General features: G+C 37.8%; 2 protein-coding genes across 12 annotated transcripts in view; one reads left to right on the top strand and one right to left on the bottom strand.

Annotated features, from left to right (window-relative positions):
• LOC101738416 (uncharacterized) overlaps positions 1-12,537 on the bottom strand; it is a 178,837-nt gene extending 166,300 nt beyond the window's left edge. For 9 of the 11 annotated variants that reach the window (XM_062671256.1, XM_038013669.2, XM_062671251.1 and 6 more), the window contains exon 1: positions 12,114-12,419. The gene's annotated coding sequence lies outside the window, so the exon portion shown is untranslated. Of the gene's footprint in view, positions 1-12,113 lie in introns of all 11 variants that reach the window. The other 2 variants (XM_038013670.2, XM_062671254.1) reach the window with 2 other exon arrangements.
• Positions 4,508-9,064, top strand: LOC134199755 (uncharacterized). Its single transcript, XM_062671291.1, has 2 exons — positions 4,508-7,411; positions 9,008-9,064. Exons 1-2 carry the CDS (start codon positions 4,508-4,510, stop codon positions 9,062-9,064), a joined length of 2,961 nt encoding a protein of 986 aa, XP_062527275.1.
• Positions 12,538-27,668: the final 15,131 nt, after the last annotated feature.

The following is a 27,668-nucleotide window of genomic DNA, read 5'->3' as shown; positions in this document are numbered from 1 at the left end:
GCTCATAAATGAGGCAGTCAGCGCGAAAGAGATTTTTTTACTGGTGGTAGGACCTCTTGTGAGTCCGCGCGGGTAGGTACCACAGCCCTGCCTATTTCTGCCGTGAAGCAGTAATGCGTTTCGGTTTGAAGGGTGGGGCAGCCGATGTAACTATACTTGCGACCTTAGAACTCCAGTAACCATTTAACGCCAGGTGGGCTGTGAGCTCGCTCATCCACCCATCTAAGCAAAAAAAAAAAATCGTTGCCCTCATGTTTTTCCTTTTATGTATATTGCAACTTATTTAAAACCAATTAAAACAAGGCCTATCCCGAGTTTCACCGATAGATAACCGATGGTTTTGTAAACATTATTTTTACGCGTATTTGTTTGCCTACGAAGCAGTTTAAAAGTAAATTCAAAACTTATTATCTCCATACTAACTATGGTATGCTTAGGCCACTTTTGCACTGACGGCCTCAAATAAAGTAAGCAGTTCGGTTTTTAAGGGACTTCAAATAAATGGGAATGTTCTCAATTTGACTATGTTTTCTATGCGTGATACTTCAGAGCTTTTTCTAGGTGAACCGATTTCGTTGAATCGTTTTTTTATTAATTTGAAAGCTGATGCATCTCATGTAGTTCCGCTTAAATATTATCAAGCAAGATCAGACAGTTTTTAAGTTATTTTTGATCATGTGTATTTAATTGTTTTCGACTACATTGATGATATTTTATTCCGTTGAGGTCGAGTTTTATTCTTGTTTAAATTTTGTATTATCGAAAATTATATTTTGCTTTCCTATTTAAATGGTACACTTTATGTGTGTGTATGTTCTACACGCTCACTGACAACGGTCGAAATAATTCAAGATTACAAAAAAATTACGAATGCATTATTAGGTGTTTGACTAACATAAAAATCGGCTTCAAAGTAAATATATGTAACGTCAGTTTTATCTTGTTAATTTTTACCGACCCTTGATAAACGGTAAGCAAGATGAGTGCTCGAGTAACTTAAATGTAAAAAAGTTAACTGATTGTTGTGATGAAAATATTGGTACACTTAACCCGCAAACTTACCGAACAACTAACTCAACAAAAATTGAATCAAGTTTTTTTTTATTCTTTATTAGAGCCATACACTTATTAGGTTAAGATTTTGAAACGCGAAAAACGAAGCAACAAATTAAATGGCACACTATATACATCCTATATAAAGTCACGTCTCATATTAAAATCGTTGTTATATTATGACTTAAATACATACGTGACGTTGGCATTACAAGAACCAAGTATTTTTCACATTCTGATCGTTTTGCAGATGATAAAACGTGACTTAAACAATTAGCAGCAACGCCGTGCAGCGTTAGGCACGCCAACACTAATTGCAGACGTTGAAAAATGGAAATTCCATTTTAAAGTGTTATGTTTAGATGAAGAATTTCGTATTTCGACTACTAAGTTCTTGTGAAATTTGGAGAATTTTATTTGACATTCTGACGTAATGAATAAGCAATTTTTTTTTCTGCTTAGTAGCGTGAGGTCTTAGGCTACCAGTGAATAGGCAGGGATAGAAAAAAGGACACGCTTGTCTTTAGTATAAATGTTTTTTCTTTTCTGTTTTCTTCTGTCACTTTTATCTTTCACTATTATTTTCGTCACAGCTTTTCTGGCTTCATGCAAATCCATTGAAATCGTTCTACATAGACGTGATGATGGTCTATTTAACCGCAACATTGTCTATTATGATGATTGGTGGTTGATAATTTGCTGTTTTTTTTTAAGTTTTGAAGACAAAAATGCGGATGCCATTTTGAAGCTCAGCAGCCCTTTAGATCGAAGATTTTATTTATTTATTTTTTATTACATAGATGGGTGGACGAACTCGCAGCCCATCTGCTGTTAAGTGGTTACCGGAGCCCATACGAGGGCGGCACTGAAAATTTCGGGAATTAACGAAGTGACACAACATTACTATTTAAAAATGTATTTATTGCTTTTCTAAGTATTCTCCGCGAAATTTGAAACATTTTTCCATACGATGGAACCAATCATTGAAGCAACCATTCCATTCGGAAGTTGGGGTCTCCAAAATGGCCGTTTTGTAGGCGTCCACAGCTTCTTCAGGTGATGAAAATCTCTGTTCACGAAATTTATTCTTTATTTTAGGGAAAGTATAGAAATCATTAGGGCTTAGGTCGGGGCTGTACGGTGGATGGTCTAATAATTCTATGTTTTCTTGCTCTAAAAAATCTTTTGTTCTGTGCGCGGTGTAAGAACTCGCATGGTCGTGATGGAGGACGATACGGCGGTTGCAGTTCTCTTTACGGAGTTCAGAAACGACCTGTGGCAAACAAATGCTAGCATACCATTCTGCATTAACCGTTCTTTGTCCCTCAAGAGGAATAGTCGTAACATGGCCGGTTTTGGAGACAAACGTGGCCACCATTTTTTTGCAACACTCCGTGAACGAACAATTTTTGTTGGCTTTAGCTCATTTTCGAACACCCAAACTCGTGACTGGTTTTTTGTTTCGGGTTCGTACGCGTATATCCAGGATTCGTCACCTGATACAATGTTGTATACAGCATTTGAGGATCCTGCGTGGAATCTTTCGAGAGTTCTGACGCACCAAGTAACGCGAGCCGCTTTTTGCTCTTCACAGAGCGAATGCGGTATCCATCGGGAAAACAACTTTTTTACACCTAATTGTTCATGCAAGATTATTTGTATTTGACTCATGCAAATGTCTAAAGTTGCCTGAATTTCGCGGTATGTCACATGTCGATCTTCCTCAATCAGCTTACGCACAGCATCAACGTTTTCTTGGGTGACTGCAGTTTTTGGACGACCTTGACGGGGATCATCACTGAGCTTGACACGTCCACGTTGAAACTCAGCAAACCAGCGATAAATAGTGGTTTTGGATGGGGCTTCATCACCAAATGCAGAAATCATCCGGTCAACACACTGTTTTTGTGTTAAACCACTTCGAAAGTCATAATAAATCATCGCTCTTAAATTTTCTCGAGTCAATTCCATTTTCTCAACGACTAAACAAGTTTGACAAAACCTCGTGACAAGACCGAGAATATTTTTTAAAATAAATAAATGGTATTCGATTTTTAAAACCAAGGAGTTTTCAATTAAAAAGATTTTAATATGACAGGAACAGTGGAAATATTCCATTCCCGATACTTTTAGTGCAGCCTAGTAGACGTCTACAATGTAAACGCCGCCACCCACCTTGAGATATGAGTTCTAAGGACTCAGTATAGTTACATCCGCTGCCCTTCAAACTGAAACGCATTACTGCTTCACGGCAGAAATAGACAGGGTGGTGGTACCTACCCGTGCGGACTCACAAGAGGCCCTACCACCAGTAAGTCTAAATTGCATGGCATACCCATGCATGGCTAAGTTGCATGGCTCCAAATAGGCACGGATTGCTTCATGGCAGGTATAGGCAGGATGGCGTTATCCAACGGGATGCGTATGTTTTCTTAACAGTCTCTGATTAAAATTAGTACCCAACTATTAAAAAAAATATTTAAAACAACGACACGATTATTCTAGACACTTAACAATTATTTACAGTAATAAATCATGCAATCGTCCTGAATTCGTCAAAACGTATTTCTGTTTATAATGTTGAAAGCAAATTGATAAATACAATATAGAAAACGAAACTTTTGATATTTCAATGTGGACACAATATTATTACTGCGAAGCGAGTTCTTGAACTTTGACATCAAACATGTAATATTTAAAGGTTACACAGTCTCTATTATATAGTTACTGAGGCATTTTATTATACTTAATAGAGAGAGACAGAGAGGGAATTATTTATTGCACACCAAAATGAAAAAAATACGACAGATTGCGATGTATTATTATTAACAACATACAAAGTTATCTATCAAAATTGAGTAAGGCTATAAACACATTACTCAATAATGAATCTATACATTAATACGTGAAGCAAAAACTTTGTATCCCTTTTTACGAAAATTGCGCGGACGGAGGAGTATGGAATTTCCCTCACCTATAGAGAGTATAGAGAAGAAGTGCAGAATGTTAATTTATTTTTTAAATTATGCATAAAAAATACATTAAATTAAAAAAAAGGCTTTCTTACACCATGTATTTGACACACACACATAATAATATGTTCATAATTATACTCTTTATTTACTGTCAAACTTTCGTTATTGCTTAGTCTGTGGTCGAATTGAGAATAGGTTAATATTATTTATCTTTAATATTATTTGTATATAGTGTAGTCTTGGCGAAATCTGTGATTATAGAAGTATAACAAATAGTCTTTGGCATTGGAACCATAATACCGTCTGTTGAGGGTATATTGACAGTAATTAATAAACAGTTGTCAACGGTACTCTGAAGTTTCAATACACAACATGGTGACAGCGGTGATTTTTTAATCGTAAAAACTGTTTAAAATAATATTTAAGTGCATTATTTCGCGTTTAAGTGTCGTAATAAATACGAATTTTGTTTTTTCGTAATGGAACACGCCCGACCACCGTCAGAATTGAGTCTGGAAGGCAACTCCGTCAGCCGGGCTGACGCATGGAAGCGTTGGAGGAAACAATTTCATCTATTTTTGAAAGCATCAGGGGTGCATAAAGAAGAAGGCAGTGTGCAAGCCAGCTTGCTCATCAATTTAATTGGAACGGAAGGTTTCGATGTGTACGAGACGTTCAAGTTTTCAAATGACACTGAAAAAGATGACGTAACGGTTTTGTTAAAAAAATTCGACGAATACTTCGGCGTCAAACCGAATGTTACGTTGGCGAGATATAATTTCTACATGAGAAACCAGGAAGGCGGCGAGTCCATAGATCAGTATGTGACGGCTTTGAAGCTGCTGAGCAAAACCTGTGAATTTAAAACCTTAGAAGAGGAATTCATTCGCGATCGGATCGTATGCGGCATAAAAAATACGATAGTTCGCGATCGTTTACTGAGAACGGACGACCTAACGATGGACAAAGCTATTAAAATATGCCAAGTCGACGAGGTATCGGCGGACAGCAGTCGCGTATTGCAGGAGTCGCGCGGAGCGAGTGCGGGGCCGGTGCGCGTGGACGCTGTGGGCGCGCGGGGTGGTGCTGGGCCACGTGCGGCGCGGGGTCGAGCCGGCTATGCGCGAGCAGCTCGCGGCGGCCGCGGCGGTCACCGGCTGCGTGCGGTCCCGGATGGCGCGGGGCGCCCGCCGCCTCTTTCCAGTTCATCTGCGTCCAGTACTTGTCTCAGGTGCGGAGGTCCGTGTGTTAGTTGGGCTGACTGTCCTGCGGTCTCAGTGCAGTGTTATGTGTGTCAAAATTATGGTCATTTTGCAAGAATGTGTCAAGTACATAAAGGTGTAAAAAAGTTATATGATATCGGTGTTCTAGAGGACGAAAATAAATACGAGCCGGAACTGGACGATGACTGGGAGTCGTTTTATATATCTACTTTAATTGATGGTTCCAAAATCGACTCGGTGTCGCAGGATTGGTTTGAGGTCCTCCGAGGAGAATGGGGCTCGGAAAATTTTAAACTAGACTCGGGTGCAGATATCAATGTCTTATCTTTTAAGCGATTTGTGCAGTTAGGCAATAACCCTAATAACATTGTTGTAAATCATAAGGTTAAACTGCAATCTTACAGTGGCGATTTCATTCCTATTAAGGGAATTTGTAACATTAAATGGTGGTATAAAAATGTTCAATATGATCTTAAGTTTGCGATAGCTGATATTGATTGTCAAAGTGTACTGGGACTGCAGGCGTGCTTATTATTAGGGTTAATAAAAAGAATTCACGATATAAATTTCTCTAAAAATAGTGATTTGTTCACTGGGTTAGGTTGTTTACCGGGGGAATATCATATAACGGTAGATAGGGATGTGACGCCGGTGGTGTGCGCTCCGCGGAAAGTACCGTTAAGCCTTCGTGATAACTTGAAGGACGAACTCGATAGGATGACAGAGTTAGGTGTGATTAGGAAGGTGACTCATCCGACACCTTGGGTCAACTCGTTAGTAGTAGTGGCCAAGACAAATGGTAAAATGCGCATATGCCTAGACCCGAGGCCTCTCAATAAGGCGATTCAACGTGCTCATTTTCAACTACCCACCATAAATGAGTTGGCTACCAAATTGAATGGGGCTAAATATTTTTCGGTATTGGACGCCAATTCAGGATTTTGGTCCGTAAAGCTAGATAAGGAGAGCGCCGATTTATGCACATTTATTACGCCGTTTGGGCGATATCAATATCTAAGATTACCGTTCGGACTGAACTGCGCACCGGAGGTATTCCACGCTAAATTAAAACAATTGTTAGAAGGTTTAGACGGTGTTGAGTCGTTTATTGATGATATTATTGTCTGGGGGTCCACTAGGCGAGAACATGATGTAAGACTAAATGCGTTATTTCAAAAAGCGCGAGATATTAATTTAAAGTTTAACAAAGATAAGTGTCGCATTTGTGTCGATGAGGTGACATATTTGGGACATATTTTTAATAAAGACGGAATGAAAGTAGATACGGAAAAAGTGCGGGCTGTAATCAATATGCCGGAACCTACGGATTGTAAAAGTTTAGAAAGGTTCTTGGGTGCAATTAATTATTTATCAAAGTTTATACCTAACTACTCGCAACACATATTTCCATTGACTAGATTATTGAAAAAAGATGTCGAGTGGTGTTGGGAAATAGGTCACAAAAACGCCTTTGATAAATTAAAGAAACTGATATGCGAGGCTCCGGTATTATCGTTGTTTGACGTAGGCAGTGAGGTATTGTTGTCGGTGGACGCGAGCAGCGTCGCACTTGGCGCGGTGCTGATGCAGCGCGGCCGCCCGGTCGAGTACGCGTCGCGCACACTCACCGACACACAACAGAGATACGCTCAGATTGAAAAAGAAATGTTAGCTATTGTCTTTGCTTGTGAAAAATTTCACCAGTACATTTATGGAAAAAGGTATATAGTCATAGAAACTGACCATAAACCTCTTGAAAGTATTTTTAAAAAGCCGCTCAATTCAGTCCCAGCACGCTTGCAGCGTATGATGTTAAAATTACAAGGGTACGATCTGAAAATTACTTATAAACCGGGGAAGTATATGTATATACCCGACACGTTATCACGTGCGCCTCTTCCGGATTTATATGACGATAAAATTAGTAAGGCAGTATTGAACCAATTGAAAATGGTAATTAACAATGTACCGATGTCTCAAAGCAAACTGACATTAGTTAAGAAAGAAACTAGTAAAGATGAGTATTTGAAACGTTTGTTAGTTTACATTAATGAAGGTTGGCCCGTTCATAAATATAATGTTGATAGTGATTTAAAGTATTTTTGGTCCATGAGAGACGAGCTGTACTCTGTTGACGGAGTAATTTTTAAAGATAAACAGGTATTGATACCTAACTCGCTTAAAACTCAAATGTTAAAAATAATTCATGACGGCCACCTAGGGATAGATCGTTGTAAAAGACGCGCACGTGAGGTACTGTTCTGGCCGGGTATATCGAATGACATAGAATCATATATTAAAAAATGTAAGGTTTGTCAGGAGAATTCAAATAAACCAAGTAAAGAGCCCATGATTCCGATAACTGTTCCGAAACTGCCATGGAACAAAGTTGGTACCGATCTATTCGAGTACGGAAAAAAACATTACTTGATTTTAGTGGATTACTATTCGGGATTTATTGAAGTCTCACAGTTAAGAGATACGTCGTCAAACTCTGTTATAAAAGAATTAAAACAGAACTTTGCTCGCTATGGCATTCCGGAAACGGTTGTTAGCGATAACGGTCCCCAATATTCTTCTCGAAATTTTAAAAAGTTCGCAGAAGAGTGGTGCTTCAATCATATTACTTCATCACCGTATTACGCACAATCAAACGGCAAGAGTGAGAGGTCAGTACAAACTATAAAGAAAATGTTAAAAAAATCAATAGACAGTAGAACAGATTTTTATTTGAATCTATTGAGCTATAATAACACGCCGCGAGAAAATTTGAATTCTCCCGCACAACTGTTAATGGGACGGAGATTAAATTGTAGATTACCAGTTCATCCAGATTTGTTAAAACGTTATAATTGTAATGATCAGCAACAGCATAAAACAATAATAGAAAAACAATTAAAAAGTAAAATGTATTATGACCAACATTGTAAAGCGCAGCCGGAGCTAAGTGTCGGCGATGATGTAATTATGTTAGAACATAATAATGAACGAATGCGCGGCACTGTCGTAGGCAAGGCATCTGCACCGCGTTCATACATTGTAAAAAACAAATTAGGTATATATCGACGTAATCGCCGACATTTAATTAAAAATATGCCTGATGAGAAACCTAATGTTGTGGAAAAGCTGAAGAATGATCGGCGCGGCACAATAGTGATCGTATCAGACGAGTCAAGTGGGGGAGAATATGAGATGAGTGTGGATGAGGATGGTTCAGTGTACGAACCGAGTACTTTGTCATCACCTTCATCACCTCATATTTATCCGCCTACTACTCGTAGTAGAACTAAGCAGAATGCAATTAATAATAATTAACCTCTGATTTTATGTTTATCTTGTAACACACTTATATTGTAAAAGGGGAAGATGTTGAGGGTATATTGACAGTAATTAATAAACAGTTGTCAACGGTACTCTGAAGTTTCAATACACAACACCGTCACCCTCTTAGATATGTTTTACTTTTCGAACAAGTTCACTGTCATGGTGACGGCACCACGCTGCGATATGGCAGGAACCCGAGTCTTGATCGATATAAATAACAGCATAATATTTTTTTGTGTGTCGTAAATTGAAAGGAGGCTACGGTCTAGAAAGATCGGATAGAAATGTCTATGGTGAATGAGCGAAAATAAAAAAAAAGGCATTGAACCTGCCCATTAGCCAATTGGATAGTGATATCTTGATATCTTACTATCAATCAATCAAATTAAACAAAACCCTTTTATAATCTATGTTAACTACAAATTTTTACAGGTTTTCAAAGAAATAAATCCATCCAAGCCAGCAATCAGTTTTACGTGCGGCTATTGATGTTTCACGTTTAACATCCAAAATTACGCAGTTGGTTAAATAACAAACATTCAAAAACAGTCACCACGTCTTTCGTAATCCACCTCTGCTACATGGTCAATCATTGTTGGATTTCAAAATATCACACAAAGAAACATATTAATACATGAAACAGAGCACGTAAGCATTTGATAAAGACCAAGGTCAGTGGAAGCCTCGAGATTCTTAGGGATGGGGATAGTGTCGATGTCGATGTTTAGCTCTAGGATAATTATGGTACAACTTGAAGTACAAGACTAGTTTGGTTTTCTGGAAGTCATAGTAATATAAACGCAACGCATATGTATTCTACATATTTAGAATAGCTACCGCGACGAACGCTACAAAATATATCTTCAACTTTTTCTTGCTCTTATCACTCTGTGTGTGTATGTGTCGGCGCAGTACGCCTTCTTTTACCGTCCATTCCTATCCTACGTCATCTCTGCACTCAGACTCTTCCCTCACGCATCCTCTTTCACACAGTCCATACAAGTTTTAAGACGCCTCCTCCTCACATTACCGTCTACCTACAAATACTAAAATATACATTGCTGATTTAAATAATAATAATAATAAAAGTGAACCGCTGAATAAAATAGCCATTGTCGATAACCGGTTTTCCGGATAAATTATCGTAAAAATCGAGGACTAATCAAGATTATTTATCATTCGAGAAAAACATGACATTTTAAACTGTGTTTAACGGTAACGACAAAATCTCTTCCCACATCTATATATTCGAGACGCAAGACATAAATGTTTTGACATCATTCGTACTCTTCAAATTCTTTATTGCATTATCAAAACAATTGGTAGTCAGAAAATCTCAATCAAAATATGTATTCTATCTATTTTGCCTTGATATACATCTTAAGCTTATTTCCTAGCAAACTCACTAGCTCCTGCAGCTTTCATTAGTACTTACATTACGTAGATCGTGTATACCAAAGTAGTACAACTATGGCCTCAATGCAATTGAATTAAGACTTTAATATATTATGTCTTGAGATTGGTTTCGCTTAACCATCGACACTTAACAAGTCAGGTGGATACACACATTAGTACAAAAAAATCCGCTTATTATAAACAACTCGATTTGTCGATGAATTTCCCAACCCTAATTTTTATTTTTATCTCATACTGGGAGCTTTCACCCTCTATTTACACTTTCGTGAAGGCAGCTTTGCATAGGATATAATGTGTGTTTAGGTGAAGATAAAGCTAGAAAAACCTCTCAAAGCTTAACGATATCAAACACACCGCCTTGATATAAATGTTGTTATCGCTAGAGACGGTTTTATCCCTCAACTTTATGACTTGGATATGAGATCGTTTATTCTTGTTGAATTTTTAGACGCTATCTACAAATTTAACTACGTGTTTGTAATTGCAGGATTGTAATGAAATATTTTAAATTAAATTCTCACCGTCCGCACGGGTAGGTACCACCAACCCGGCTATTTCTGAAGCAGTAATGCGTTTCGGTTTGAAGGACGGGGTAGCTGTTGTAACTGTACTGAGACCTTAGAAATTATATCTCAAGGTGGGTGGCGCATTTACGTTGGAAATGTTTATGGGCTCCAGTAACCACTTAAAACCAGGTGGGCTGTGAGCTCGCCCACCCATCTAAGCAATTAAAAAAAACCACTTTTACACTTTTAATTATTATACTGACAAATATATGGTGATATCTACCTAACGTATTAATAAACCAGGAATGTGGGTAATGAAACATTTGAATGGTCCATTGAAGTAATTAAGAAACTAATAATAAGTAAGTCAACATCCCTAAGTATTGTTTTAATCAAATGTCCTTTTAAACTCAAAGTACTCGGTGTTTTCTAATTTGATTAGACGAAAACCAATTGTTCTTAAAAGAAAACGTAACTATTCCAATAGTACATTTCCTTTGTTTGAGTTTCATTTTTTTTCCATACATTCAGAAGTTTAATTTAAAGTCAAACTAAACGTACGACCTTATCTATCTATATATATATAAAAATGAATTGCTGTTCGTTAGTCTCGCTAAAACTCGAGAACAGCTGGACCGATTTGACTAATTTTGGTCTTGAATTGCTTGTGGAAGTCCAGAGAAGGTTTAAAGGGTAGATAAATATGAAAATGCTCGGAATTAAATAAAAGTAACAACTTTGTTTTTCCTTTGATGTGTCCCCCGTCGGACGGATTCTTTTGTTTGTGTTAAGTTTATTTGATACAAAATTTAGGTCTTTTATTTGTCGATTGAGGCACTACGAAGTCTGCAGGGTCAGCTAGTCGTTCATAAAATTTAATATAAAGCGGAGCTAACTTGAACAAGTGATTATATGTCAACATCAAACCTAACAATATACATTTTCGACGATTTCATAACACTGGCCAATTGGTTGCTGTCTCTTTTATTGCCTAAGAAAACGAGTTGACGACTAATTTGATTCTGTCGCTAATATACACGGGAAACACGAACATAGAAATCAAGCAATATTGTAACAAACCTATTTCTCCTTTGCTTAAAATCACTTTTGAAGTTCTAAGACTAATTACCGCAAGTGTATCTGATAAGGCGAATGTGATGTGAATATTAAAATATATCGAAAAACAGCGGCCGCCGTCTATTGTTTACTAAAAAGTGTATTCCGTATTCATTTAAAAGGTAAATTTATTCTAAACAGAAGCTTCGGGCGAGGGCGTAATGCCAGATGAGTCAGGAACCTTTTCACCGTCAAACAATTCTTATTCTGGTCAACGAAAAGCGTTTTCAGTCACAATTTCGACGTCCCAAAAAAAAACTAAATAACTACATCTTATTCATGCGAGATTCTCATATTCGAAACATATTATCATAATTGAATATTGAAGAGTTTTGTAGACGCACATTTTTTCTCTAATCATCCGAGTCTCAAGTTATCGACTTTCCAAGACGTTGTCGGATGCAAAAAAGTTCTAAAGAAGACTCGTTAAACTTCCGGCAACACACGCGGCTTTCTCCGCATTATAATTACACAATGATAACTGTAAACATCCGTCTTACCTTCGCACTGATGAGTCCGTAAAAATTCCGGTACACAGATTTTTAAAATACACTAAAAACACTTCGATTTCAGCTAGCCGATCGGGCACCGTTATTTATTCCGATATGTGTGTCAATTGACGTGATGTATTCTCACATACTCCCAGGGCACAAACACAGCACAGTTTAGTTAATACACTACACACAAGGGTTGGTTGGAGTCGGGGTTGTTGCGCGCGCGGCGGTTGTAATTTGTTTGCGGCGTTGGAAAGGTTAGGTTCTCGCGCAGGCGTGATACACACGCCGCTCCACTGAATAGACTGGCGCGGCGCCTCCACCGCTCAGCCGCGCGACCGCCTATTTCGCAACCACGCCGCCGGTTTCCTTGCAGATATCTTGTTGCATGGCAACTGTTTTGAAAAGGTTCGAGTACATTAACGCTTTTCTGATAGCTTCGTGTAGAATCAGAAAAAAATATCTTTCAACTAATAAACTTGAGCAGTGCGTGTGCTCTGAAATTAAGTAATACGCCAGCCGACAATAACTTTTACCAGGGTAAATAAGATTGTGAACATATTTAATTAAGTTATGCAACTTGTTTCATTATTGACCTAATTTCCTTTTATATTAAATTTATTTATATTAAATAAATTTCGTAAGCTTTATTTTAATTATTGTCGAAATGTTTACGTACCTACGCGCTATGTTATGGCCCATAAATGATTTTTACTGTTTAAACTATTTTTAATAATTGAATAATATAAAGTCATTAAACTCAGTCGAACAAAGAACACTAACACAATAAAACGGCCGGGAAACGAACCCGGAACTCCTCGGTGCATTAAACAGATGCAACGAACGAAACCGGTTTGAACGTCAGTAGAAGCGGCTTAAATTAAAACGAAACATTAAAATTATTCTAAGTGCTAAAAATAGCTTTTATATAGGTGGACGGGCACGATGTAATCCCCCTCGTATGGGTAATCATTCTACTTATTTCACTCGTGGCGCCATCACATATCTCAAACGAACAGCGGCACTCAAATTGGAGAATATATGGCTACTTTAATTCCCTACATATGCTGATAGCCTTGAGAGGTTATATCAGCGTTACCCTAGCGTGTAGGTGAGCTCTTGGGGCTCAAACCGGAGGTGTTGCTAACACTGGCCCTAGCAAGTGTGCCTTAAAATGCGACTACGAAATTCACCGGAGATTAAGCAGCAGCATTACCTAAGAGCAGTACTTCGCACAACCTGCCACCGGATCGGAAACGCGACCCACTGAGAAGATCCGCCGAGAAATTCAGTGGGCTAATGGGCATTAGTAACTGCTTAGAGCATCGGATCGATCTATCATCTGCCATGTCGAGTAATAAAAGAACATACATACAAAGCTTAATACAAGTACGTGTAGATGTTAAATACAAATATTTAGCAAAGAGTTCCAATCTGATATCGAATATTTTTTATTTTATTTTTTCCCCACCTATTCGCTGGTAGCCTAAGAGGCTATTCTAGCTACGTCCGGAAGAGTAAGTGAGCTCACGAGCTCAACCTGACAGAATTAACTAACACTAACCCTAGTAAGAGTAAGGCTTCGCAGAATGTACCGCCGGATCGGAATCGCGACCCACTGACCCACGAATCGAACCCATGTACTGGGTACAGCAAGCATGGTCACAAGACATTTAATTATTTTTTTAATTATCGCATTTAAATGATAGAATCAATTAATGTGATACAATGAATTCGTATTACTTAATTAGAAAACATGATTTTCCCACTTCGAGAAAATTTAATGCCGTTTTATTTTCTATTAGAAAATGTATTGTTTACGATTCGTGAATAAACGTTTTGTAAATGCCAAACGAATAAGATTTATTCATGTCACAATCATTGTTACGTGACCGAACAGAAAAAACATAAACTTTCGATCGATTAGGCAGTTTTATTTCATACTCTGAACCACGTACAATGTTAGGAATCGTAATAACGTTATATCGCAAATACTAAACATTACACAGGTTAAACAATACCAAATGAATATGATGTACGACGATTCGAATTTAATATAGGTTCAACTATAAACGGTGGGTGTTGCGCAATCATAATTTTCTATCAAATTCTCAATTGTATTGCATAACTACTATCTAATTCACTTTTCAATGAGGAAGCAGTGACGGATTTAGGCTTGATGTCGCCTTAGGCCCTGTTTATCACGCCGCCCTTAATGTTATATTTTTACCTAAAATATAATAATTAATTTTTTATAAACATTATTCTGAACTCATTTTCAAAGGAGACTCTTTTTACTTTTTTTGTCCTTGAAAATTTTCCGCCCATCAAATCATACCGCCCTAGGCCTGCGACTTACGGGACTAGGCGTAAATCTCTAAGAGGAAGGCATGGTTGTTTCCCGTCAAATAGCAGGGCTAGTAATCTTCTATCTTCTTCTTCTATATATATAAAAATGAATTGCTGTTCGTTAGTTTCGCTAAAACTCGAGAACGGCTGGACCGATTTGGCTAAATTTGGTCTTGAATTATCTGTGGAAGTCCAGAGAAGGTTTAAAAGGCAGATAAATATGAAAATGCTCGGACTTACATAAAAATAACAACTTTGTTTTTCCTTTGATGTGTCCCCCGTAAGACGGATTTCTTTTGTTTGTTTTAAGTTTATTTTATACAAAAGTTTAGTTGTTTTATTTATCGATTGAGGCACTACGAAGTCTGCCGGGTCAGCTAGTAATTTAAATAAAACTAATAGCCAGCGTAGAGCTTCAGTTTAGAGCTGTTTCTTCCCGTTTGTTTCTTTCCCTATCTATTCTGGCAGGTAGTAAAAGGCTATTCCTGCTACGCCCGGATGGGTTAATGTCTCTTAAAATGCGACAAAAAGATTCACTGGAGATTATGCAGAAGCATTATCATTTTTTTTTTATTGCTTTGATGGATGGACGAGCTCACAGCCCACCTGGTGTTAAGTGGTTACTGGAGCCCATAGACATCTACAACGTAAATGCGCCACCCACCTCGAGATATAAGTTCTAAGGTCTCAATATAGTTACAACGGCTACCCCTACCCTTCGAACCGAAACGCAATACTGCTTCACGGCGGAAATAGGCGGGGTGGTGGTACCTACCCGTGCGGACTCTCAAGAGGTCCTACCACCAGTGATTACGCAAATTATAATTTTTGCGGGTTTGATTTTTATTACACGATGTTATTCCTTCACCGTGGAAGTCAATCGTGAACATTTGTTGAGTACGTATTTCATTACAAAAATTGGTACCCGCCTGCGGGATTCGAACACCGGTGCATCGCTACATACGAATGCACCGGACGTCTTATCCTTTAGGCCACGACAACTAAATGCTATGTCGTCATTTACTGATGATTGGGCGAACTGTAACTTGGCACGGGTAAGTACCGCAATTTTGTCAGCTTCTGCCACGACGCAGTCATGCGCTCCGGGTAGAAAGACGAGACAGCTGTTAGGATTGAGCCTTCGACCGTATACATGAAGGTGGATAACGCTCCAGATGGGCTCTGAGTCAGGCCAACCATCAAGGTGATAAATAAATAAAAAGTTAACTATATAAATTGTTGTGATTTTTCAAATTATTAAGAACACGAATTAAGCAAAAGTAGTACTAATCCATGCTTGTCTGCGTTACGAACTACCACCACGAAAAGTTATTCAATAAGCACAAGAAATAGGTAAATCAATACAAAATTCGTATTACAGGTAATTGTGCATGCATCGTTTCGCCATGCTTTTCATAATCTTAAATACAATAAATTTTCTGTTTTATATTTCACTAACGGGCAAGAAAGTAGATGATCATGCCGTTGTCTCATTAGCAACATCTGCGGATTATCTACTCAAAAAAAGCAATGAAAATCGTTTCGAAATTGATTAAAAAACCCCGTCATTGCCTCAAGAAAGTGTCACGCGCGATGAATCAAGTTTAGCTTTTGTACTTCATACGCTTTTAACAAGGTTAGCGGTCGCTTCCGACAATAAGTGAAATCATGCAAAGCAAATTTAGCCTTATGCGTGTTGTATTGAGCGTATTTTGTTTTGTACTTTTTGTGTAAGTTACGATAAAAGTAAAATGTTGGCCAAGTTTAACACACATGCGACAAATGTATGATGCTCGGGCATGTACACAAGGTTTTGCGGTCTATATTTTTAACAAAGAAAGTAAAAGGCGACTTTCACTAGCAATGGACAGTCAATACGATTTGCACTTATCGGTGAAGAACGTACCTAGAAATCCTTCACAGTTCAACCTTACATAGTCCCGACAGGTTAACTATCATGATAGGACATCGAAATTTTCGAAAATCGTTCTAAAATGATTTTTGAATTGTTTAAAACTACTTTTACTATTCCATCACTTAATTGTCCGTGATGATGAAAACCGTAAAATTTCGAAAATAATAAGATAAAAATAATAGAACAAACGCGAAATTAAACATTAATAATTTTAATGAAGTCTAGAAAACCTAAGATAATATTCTTTGACAGGTATTTAAGCATTTCCGTCTCTATGAATCTTTTTTAACTTTTCTTCGGGACTTGACCACTATAATTATTAAAATTACTTACGAAAATTTTCGACTAAATAGAAACCATTTTATTCCTGCTTTTGTACTAATTTTGAAAATTAATAAACGAAATACAAACTTATAGTATGTATTTTTCTACAGACTAATATACGAGAAGACTACCCTTCGATTTCTGCAAATCTATATTAGACATATTATACTTAGGTATTCCAATCTCTATATATAAAAATGAATTGATGTTCGTTACTCTCGCTAAAACTCGAGAACGGCTGGACCGATTTGGCTAATTTTGGTCTTGAATTATTTGTGGAAGTCGAGGGAAGGTTTAAAAGGTAGATAAATATGAAAATTCCCGGAATTAAATAAAGTTTAGGTCTTTTATTTATCGATTGAGGCACTCCGAAGTCTGCCGGGTCAGCTAGTATTTAAATAAATGGTACGAATAATATTCTTGACTTTTGTACACGGCAATACTAATTTCTATGATTACTCTAATTATATATATCTTGTTTATTCACACACTGGCAATCATTCGTTCTTTGAAGTTTTATTTTAACAGTCTAACATCGAGTATTCTTCTTCAAGAGACAAATCTATTAGCAAAGATATCAGCATAGTGGAACAGAATACTTAGCCGGATACATGCAATATTCTATATGTAAATGGTACTAAAAGTAACTGAAGGCTTATCAGTAGAAACAAATGAATGATAATACTCGTGTTCATTCACAAATCATTGTATCCTAAACTATTGGCCCGCATCAAATCCAAATGCTTCGGATCAAAGGTTGTTACGGAAGAATTATGAATTCTTACAATATTTGTAACAACAAAGAACAGTATTGCCAAAACTAGAACAAACTGTCACAGTATAGATTTCAGTGTCGCAAATGAAATATGTCGCCTGATGACCGGATGTTACGCGGCTCCCGTTACACCGTTACACGACGTAATTACACCGTGCGTGAAAGACACAGTGCATTATGAAACAATACTGCAACTCAGCACGGAAAACTAGAAGGTTATATTATTAGAAGGTTATTTAGAAGAATAATTTAGATGGGCAGTGTATTGGCTGAATTGCTCGTGGTCATGGACGCCACGAATCAATATCGATGGAAAGGCCGCTTTTTTTTCTTTTACACAAATTAAAAGATGCAAAATGTGATGTGCTTTCGACTAATGCGATTAATTTAAAATAAGTTTTTATATCTAATAAAATACGTACCTAGAAAATGTTCACGAATGACTTCCATAATTCCTTTCATATGCACAATTACTGGTGGCAGAGCTTTTTGTGAGCCCGCATGGGTAGGTACCTACTGCCCATTCTTCTGTGAAGCAGTAATGCGTTTCGGCATGAAGAACTCATATCTCAAGGTGGGTGGCATTTACGTGCTTTATGCTTATGATGCTCTTGTCGTCAGGTTTGAGCCCCGCGAGCTCACTTACTAGTTCGGTGAATCTAGAATAACCCCCCGAGATTAATAAAATAATCTCTTGTAACCACTAAACACCAGGTGGGCCGTGAGCTCGTCTACCAATGTTAGCAATAAAAAAGAAATACATGGATAAATTAATAATTACAAAAAGCATATTCTTCTTTTTCTTTTTTCCACCTTATCCCACTAGGTGGAGTCGGTACAGCTAATTTTGCTCTTCCATTCTCTTCTATCAGCCGTCATCTCAACACTCACTCCTCTGTCTCTCATATCGTTATTCACACACTTCATCCATGTCTTCTTCGGTCGACCTCTTCCCCCTCTACCTTCCGTTTCGATACATCTCCTAGTTACATGCGTTACAAAAAACATATTAAGACATTTATTAAACGCATTTGAAAATATAGGAACTTGCAACTTGTAAACGAAACACCTAGATAAAAGAGGAATTGGATCACTGCTATGTTTACACTATTCACATACACAACGATGCAATTCGGTTTACGTAATTCCCATTTCTAGGCATAAGTGCATTTATGTAAGTAAACAAATTATATTGGTGCTTTTCCACAATGTCTACTTAAGCGAATTCCTAAGGATACTATTACCCTCTTGTAAAGCGGGTTAGTAATACATAATGCTACAATATTTACTTCTGCTGCGGGGCTTAAACTATTTTTAGAAGGATTTCCTGTGTTATCTTCCTCGCGTTCATTTTCTTTATCTGGGGATCATCTCACAAAATTGCTTAGGGTACTCACTCATAAAAGAAGGCTTCGAAAATTATAATCGACAGACAAATTAAGTTTACTATCACTGGTGGTAGAACCTCTTGTGAGTCCCCTCGGGTAGGTACCATCACCCCGCCTATTTCTGCCGTGAGCAGTAATGCGTTTCGGTTTGAAGGGTGGGGTAGCCGTTGTAACTATACTGAGACCTTAGAACTTATATCTCAAGGTGGGTGGAGCATTTACATTGTAGATGTCTATGGGCTCCAGTAACCACTTAACACCAGGTGGGCTATGAGCTCGTCCACCAATCAAAGCAATAAAAAAAACTAAAAATCAGTGTTCGTATTGTAATTCTCGTTGGAAAATTTTCTGCGTCCACAAAATGTTTCAAAAAAATAATTTTTCATTATACATTTTTTTTTTACTTTACTATTATTCAGTCTGTACTTTTATCTCATTGTGTAGATTTGGCAGATGTACTTTTATCTCATTGTGTAGATTTGGCAGACTAATGTTTTTAATAAATTAATTAATATGAAATAAAAATAAAAATATAAATTCATAATTAATTACGCTTTAGAGGTTATTATTATTTGACCGGACACCACAGATACAAAAAAATAAAAATAAAAACCTAACATTATTCTAGTACTTAAGGCCAATTTCACAAGTGGACTAAATGAATTTCGTAACAATTCTAGTGTTGCAATCAATTAAACCCACACTTGTACAAACAACCTTAGAATGTGGAACATAAAACACTTACCTAATTTCTAAGACAATTATTGAGACATTAAATGTTAACTCAACTGTGATAATGACTGGAAATTGTTCTTTAATGACTAAAATTATATGGTCTATACGCGAGGGAGCAGCCTTGGACACGATGACACCAGTGTTATACAAATACGTCGTGGGCCAAATATGTTAATCATGTTTTTCGTTGTGCACGCAATGTAACACGTACAAAAATCGTCTGACGCTCGGGGTCAATAACCTTAGTCATTGTTGTATTCGGTCTTTAGTTTCTGAGAGTGTTTTTAGTTAAATTTTTACTTAACTAAAATCAAAGCGAATTTAAGCCGTCCAAGTTTTAAGAATGACTTGTTGTTATCAAAATATTTCCTTTGAATAGTTTAAAAAAGTATGGTATTGCTCGGTTACAATATCTCCGCACTTCGCTGGAATATGAAGCCCCTCCCCGGTTCCCTTTCGCCAGGTCCATAGATAATGTAACCGGGTTGTACATTTCTTTTTCGGTGGCATCTTCCAGGCAACCTTGCAGGGAGAGGACGGTGCTATATCTTAATAAACTTACAAAAAATATATACTTACTAGCTGACCCGGCAGACTTCGCAGTGCCTCAATCGATAAATAAAAAACCTAAGCTTTTGTATAAAATAAACTTAAAACAAACAAAAGGAATCCGTCCGACGAGGGACACATCAAAGAAAAAACAAAATTGTTATTTTTATTTAATTCCGAGCATTTTCATATTTATCTACCTTTTAAACCTTCTCTGGACTTCCACAAATAATTCAAGACCAAAATCAGCCAAATCGGTGCAGACGTTCTCGAGTTTTAGCGAGACTAACGAACAGCAATTCATTATTTTATATATATAGAACATATACCCATGTGAAAAATAAATACAATATAAGATAGACTTACATACGATTAAATACAAATAAATACTAAAAATATGCAAGTAAATACAAAATAAGTAGCAACTTATACAGTTATATCGTTGGAGCCATATTATTGTGCAAGGTAGTGCGATTTTAATCTGAACTTGAAAATTTTATTATTAAAATAATTATCATCAGCTGGACCATGTGCTTGACTGTTTACAAAAGCAATAAAAAGAATACTTTGTAAAACTTTAATGATTTTTGCTATTAGATGTAAAATATAAAACAAATGATTCACGTCGTATTCGTAATTACTTCTATTGTTAATGTTAGCAGAAATTTGTTTCGACTACATTCTTATTTAATATGAAAATGAAATATTACTTTACGCATACCTACTACACTTTTTTTTTCCTACCTATGCTGATAGCTTTGAGGGGCTATTTTAGCTTCGCCTTAACGTTTGTAGGTGAGCTCGCGGGGCTCAAACCGGAGAGTTGCTAACACTGACCCTAGCAAGAGCCGTGCTTCGCAGAATCTACCACCGGATCGGAAACGCAACCCACTGAGAAGATCCGGCGAGAAACTCAGTGGGCTGTGTCTATGGGTTAGTTCGCTCGTCGAGCCCTTCGTCGCAAGCCACGGGTTCGACGAGGACGGTGACCGGTGCTTGTGGTGCCTAAAAGCACCGTTTATGGATCAGGAGGATCCGTAATGACGAGCTTTGGGCGACGTCGACGGTTTACCATTCGGTCTATTGGGTCGGGTATGTAGTTTCCAGCGGCTACGATGAGAGGGTTCTCATGTCGTGCCGCCTTCTCAAAATGGCGCAGGGATGCCGACTGTAGGTACTTACTAAACGAGTCGAGCTCCAGGTCATCGTGGAGATCCACGTTCCTCAGGAACCATGGTGCTCCCACGGCTATCTTGCAGAATCGGGATTGAATAACCTGAAGGAATTTCAAGTAGGTGTGGGCTGCGTGAGCGAACACTACGCTTGCATACGTCATAACGGGGCGTATGCAAGTTTTGTAGAGAGTTACCTTATTACGGAATAAACTTCACATAATTCAGCCACTTTATGAATCATCTAAAGAGCGTTTTTATATCTTTCGAATAAGTTTAAATTAATTAAATATTTTGAAGCCACACACAAATAATGTACATATTTATTTATTCTTAGGATGGAAGGACTGGTGACCCGGTGCTCTTTTCAGCTACGCCAGAATGGGTAGGCGAGTTTATCTTCAGCTAGGATGTGCTAACAACTACTTTTGATAGCTCAAGGACAGCTGCACTTCGAGAATGCATCTTTTTTTTTTATTGCTTAGATGGGTGGACGAGCTCACAGCCCACCTGGTGTTAAATGGTTACTGGAGCCCATAAACATTTACGACGTAAATGCGCCACCCACCTTAAGATATAAGTTCTAAGGTCTCAGTATAGTTACAACGACTGCCCCACCCTTCAAACCGAAACGCATTACTGCTTCACGGCGGAAATAGGCAGGGTGGTGGTGGTACCTATCCGCGCGGACTCACAAGAGGTCCTACCACCAGTAATAACGCAAATTATAATTTTGCGGGTTTCATTTTTTATTACACGATGTTATTGCTTCACCGTGGAAGTCAATCGTGAACATTTGTTGAGTATGTATTTCATTAGAAATCTACTACCGGATCAGAACCGCGACCCGCTGATATGATCCGGCGAGAAACTCAGCCGGCTTATGCTATGGGCTAGGTCGTCGACAACCCAACGACTCGACGAGTAGCTTATACACTGATACATTGGCTTCCTTGCACGGCATTTATTCTATTATTCACGTGTCTATCTTCATAAGCACGTATCATATGCGCACCAGTAACTTAGTACCAATAATCAAAACAAAATTAAATGGCAAATCACATTTAATCGTAAAATTCATATTATGTTCAGAGTTTCAGTTCGCAATTTTAAAAAAATACAAGCAGCCGTTGCAACTATACTGAGACCTTAAAAACTCATATCTCGAGGTGGATGGCGGCATTTACGTTGTAGATGTCTATGGGCTCCGGTAACCACTTAACACCAGGCAGACTCTGAGATCGTACAACCGTATATGCAATAAAAAAAATAGTTTAATGTAGAAACGCAAAACTAAATATGAATACATATGTAATAACATCAATCATTGTTGAAAACGTCTAAAAACTAGAATCAAAAGATCCAAGTTTGCGAAATGTGATTCACGAAACAAAGGTCAAACGAATCTAAATGACATCAGATGAATCGAGACAAACTTAAAAACACAAAAGGTATCTTCTATTTGTTATATTGAAATTACTTAAATAATTTGAGAGTTTTTGTTAGTTTTTATTCAGTTAAATGGATAGATGAGTTCAAAATACGATCTCTTGCCGCAGATTATTAGAACAAAGCCGAATGCTGATCGTATGTTACTATGATACTTGTCCGGTACTGCGGGGCATGTGCAAAATGAGCATGTATTTGGGTCGATGGTAACAGTCGATAGACACGGACCGCAGATGGCGACGCGGCCGCCAGCCGTCGCATCCGCCACGGACGTTGGACTTTCACTGTTCCCATTGTAGTGTACGATACGATAAAACGGTGAAAAATCGAAAAAAAAAACATGTGTGCAATGCACACGTGGTAGAAGTGAAACCTTCAAAAATTAAAATACAATTATCCTGAATGTCTAAGTATATGTAAAATTTTGTCATTAGTAAATAACTGTAAATTTTTGGTATGAGGTAGCGCCCTCTGTGAATTGATATTTTAACTTCACGTATAATGTGTTCTATCTAATTCTCTCGCCGGTTGAATCCTATACATTTATGTGTTTGTGTCTCTATGGACTTATTTTTTCGTTTCATCGAGTTTGAAATCACAACGATTGTAAAGAAGTTTCACTTAAAAAAATACACAAAGTCGGTGTGTACCGGAACCGCCAAAAACAAAGTGATACATTATCGTATTTATTCTACTCTTTTGAAAAATGTTTTCGCAGTTTCAATATTATTGTTTACCGGTTTCCCCACTCTTCGGATCTGCACGCATGACTTATTCACTACAGAAATAGGCAACATAACCGTATTCGCCTATGCGAACTATAACATTAATTTACTAAGCATTACTCGCAACATTCAAAAGAAAGAATGAAAAAGAAATCAATTCGAGGAGTGAAACGTTATTTGGTGTAAGCTATATTTTCGCAACTTCACAGAAGAGTCATTTAAAGCTTAAAAACTTCTTCACCTATTTAAATGAGGTTCCACCTAATTGAAGTTCAATTAAAAATATCGAATTGTTGATGCTTATACAAAAAAAAAACGACCTTTAATTAGAAAGACAAATGTCGCCTATTAAGCGAAATATGACTTACACCAAAGTATAGCTTTTCACCCATCGAATTCAATTCTATAGAAACTAAATTTTTCATTATTATCATATTTTCAGAGGTATTGATTGTTAATTATACCAGCATAGTTGTTTTTAGTCAGTTCGACTCTGACATACCCCGCCCAGTATCCCCAGAAAAGGGCGGAAGTCCGGCGATTTCCTCCTGACAAAAAAAAAAAAAAACCAGCATAGTTGTGATCGCTAACACGCATTTGATGTTTATAAGATAACCTGCCTACTTTTACCGTGAAATAGTAATGCATTCACATAGGGGATAGCCATGACACAATAAAATTGTGACTTAGATCTCATATCTCAAGACGGATGACAGAATTTACCTTGTGATGTCTATGGCCTTCGGAAACTACTGGAATCCAGGTTGCCAGCGTGATTGTTCATAATTTAGTCCATAAAATTCCGGATTCCGAATTCGGAAATTCCACGTGACGTATGGACCCCTTTTGACACTTAAGATGTTAAACGTAAACAAAAAAATCCACTGAGGAAATTAGAAAACGTTTGTTAGCTATTATATGAACGTTCTGCTTTATTTGTCTGTGAACATTGGACACAGATTACCTTTCATAAATGATGATCCATCACCATTCACCGGCGTACTTACTACACAAGCGGATTGTGCATCTGTGCTGTATTACGTAACAGCGAAAATATTTATTTTCTTCATAAATGTACCACATAGCGGACGTCATCCCAAATCTGGACACGATAACAATTTGTTCAAGCTCTGAGAACTGTTTATGTGAATGCTTAGAGATTATCGATTGATTCATGTCTTTTTTGTTTTTATTGCTTAGATGGGTGTACTAGTTCACAGTCCACCTGATGTTAAGTGGTTCTGGAGCCCATAGACATCTACAACGTAAATGCGCCACCCACCTTGAGATAAGTTCTAAGGTCTCAGTATAGTTTATGAATTACATCTTTATTAACGTGGACACATACACACCCACGGCCCATACGACCCTAAGTGCCGCATGACTGCTTCGTGGCAAAAATGAGCAGGATGAAACTTACTCGTAATACAGGCAGAAAATACGTAATATTATCAATAAGCTTGGAACAGTTTTTCCACTGAAGTAAATGGGAGTTGGCGATTGCAACCTATACTAATATACAAATCTACAATTGTTTTTACGGATGTTCCGTTATAACTACTGAACTATAAATCCGATTGACTTGAAACTTGGTATCCATGTAGAAAATACATGTAGTTAATGGATAGGCTAATATTTATATGAGTGTTGGACTCCCTACACCAGTGGCGGGGGCGTTAATGTTGATAATCTTTGTGGGGGTGAGAAATAATAGTGTTAATTTTAAATGCCCACGGCGGACGGGTACAACTAGTATGCTGATATACTTGGAGACCGCTACTGCACATTCTCAGGCGAACCTCTTAGTCGCGTGCGTTTACGTCATTCTCGGGAAATGGCGTGGAGCTATTCTGGAATTGAACTAAGCGTAAATAAATATCGTTTTAGCAAGTTAATTTTCTATGAATTATCTGCCTGATCTTCGCGACACACAGAACGTTGTATGCACAACGACTGATTTTTAATTAGCATACAAATGGTGGACAGTGCAAACTTCATCTAAGTTGCTAAAAAAATGTATGCTTTCACTTCTGAGATATATTTTTTATTGCTTAGATGGGTGGACGAGCCCACCTGGTGTTAAGTGGTTACTGGAGCCCATAGACATCTACAACGTAAAATGCGCCATCAACTTTGAGATATGAAGTCGTGTTGAGCGATGCATCGGTGTTCCAACCCAGGCGGGTACAAATTTTTCTAATAAAATACGTACTCAACAAATGTTCACGATTGACTTACACGGTGAAGGAATAACATCGTGTACTTAAAATCAAACTCGCAAAATTATAATTTGTGAGTCCGCACGGATGGGTACCACCACCCCGCCTATTTCTGCCGTGAAGCAGTAATGCGTTTCTGTTTGAAGAGTGGGGCTCCTCCTCGCATCGTTTCCTCACTGCTGAGGGTCGTGACCATTATAATTCGACATAATTTTATTCCTTGTGATGTCCCGCCAGCGCCTCCGATCATTGGCCGCATGAAGGGCGTCGTGGAATGGGATCTCTAGTGTGGTGCGGATTTGGTCGAACCACCTTGTCGGACTGCGCCCGCGCGGTCTCTTTCCCTCGATCTTCCCTGTCACGAATAGTTTTTCTAAGCTATCCGGTGTTTTCCGAGCAATATGACCGAAGTACTCGAGTGCGCGGCGAAGGCAGAGTGTGGACAGTCTAGTCTTGAAGAAGAGTGGGGCAGCCGTTGTGATTATACTGGGACCTTAGAACGTATATCTCAATTAAGTACGTATTTCATTAGAAAACTTGGTACTCGCCTGCGGGATTCGAACACTGGTGCATCGCGCGAATGTACCGGACGTCTTATTCTTTAGGCCACGACGATTAAATACTAAAAAAAAGTATTGAACGATCAAAAATATCTTGTCTGTCAATTTATGTGGTTGTGACGGATTGTAGGTGTACCTACAGCCACTGACAGCGTTATCAACAAACACATTGTTTAGTCTGTGGTAGCGAGAGCGCGCCAAAACTGAAACATGTCAAATCACACTTAAAATTTTAACTAAGTACATAATATGTACTAGACTACTAAATCATGTGAAATGCAACTTCCATAATAATTTTGTGGTTTAACTAAACTTATACATGTATGTGATGCGTCGACATCCCAAATAGTAAATTTCAGTTTAGATCTCGTAGAAGTAGAACAAATAGCACTGTTATGATATTTTTTTTGTGAAAAAAAAACCTCGGATCTAGTTAATTCGTAATGTAACAAAACGTAGACAGGAAACACAAAAACCGTATTGCTTCACGTCTTGGCGCGCAATTGATTGCTTTTTGACACGCTTTTTTTTAAACTCAATTGGTTCTCGAATCAAAATTATGGTAACTACTTCGTGTGGCTCTTTCGTAATTCGTTTATTTCATTTTTGTTACTGAGACAGACGAACCATAATGCAAAATAGCTTATGATACAGTCGTAGTGTTTTTCTTTAATGTTGACTAGCGACCCGCCCTAGCTTCGCTTCGGAAACTGTAATTTATTATTGATTTCTCCACTATTTAATGGATGTTATTATTCATATAAACCTTCCTCTTCAATTACTCTATCTATTTAAAAATAACGCATCAAAATCCGTTGCGTAGTTTTAAAGATTTAAGCATACATAGGGACAGATATAGGGACAGAGAATGCGATTTTGTTTTATATTATGTAGTGATAACGAATTAAAACGCAATGGAGTCGATTAAAAATCCGTATTTTCCATAAAAAATGCAAGGTCAAAAAACTCTAAGCCGTTCTGTAACGCTTAGCGATCTCGCGTCTAAATAATTCGCGAATAACATGTAATTAATTTTGAGATCACAGCGAACCGTTTTAATTCTGAATCCGTTAACATTAACCCAAATTTTACGTAACTCGCTGTTACGTGACGTAAGTTTTGATGCAATGATTTAACTGGCCCGTGATAAGTGTAACAAAACGTATCATCTTAAGTTGAGCCGGTAATGGTATTGCGTTTTCATCTATGTCTTAGGCGGGAAATGGGTGGCTAATGTCTGACATACCTCGATTAACTAATCGAGCGTATTACAACCCTACGATGACAAGTCTGCATATTTCTGCCGCGAAGTTCCGATTTGAATGATCTGATTTTTTTTCTTCCCACTTAAGAGGCTATTTCAGCTACGCCCGGACGGGTAGGGAGCCTGAGAGAGCTTAC

This window comes from Bombyx mori, chromosome 11 (genome assembly GCF_030269925.1).
Source record: "Bombyx mori chromosome 11, ASM3026992v2".
Classification (NCBI taxonomy): domain Eukaryota; kingdom Metazoa; phylum Arthropoda; class Insecta; order Lepidoptera; family Bombycidae; genus Bombyx; species Bombyx mori.
The sequence above is the reverse complement of the archived record's forward strand: the minus strand, read 5'-3'. Positions and strand labels throughout refer to the sequence as shown.

What these genes read in the sequence shown, in the direction of transcription:
- LOC134199755 (XM_062671291.1), top strand. Translation starts at nt 4,508, where the DNA reads ATGGAACACGCCCGACCACCGTCAGAATTGAGTCTGGAAGGCAACTCC. An exon ending in TAATTTTTAAAGATAAACAG is followed by an intron (nt 7,412 to 9,007) that starts GTATTGATACCT and finishes AAATTTTTACAG; the next exon opens with GTTTTCAAAGAAATAAATCC.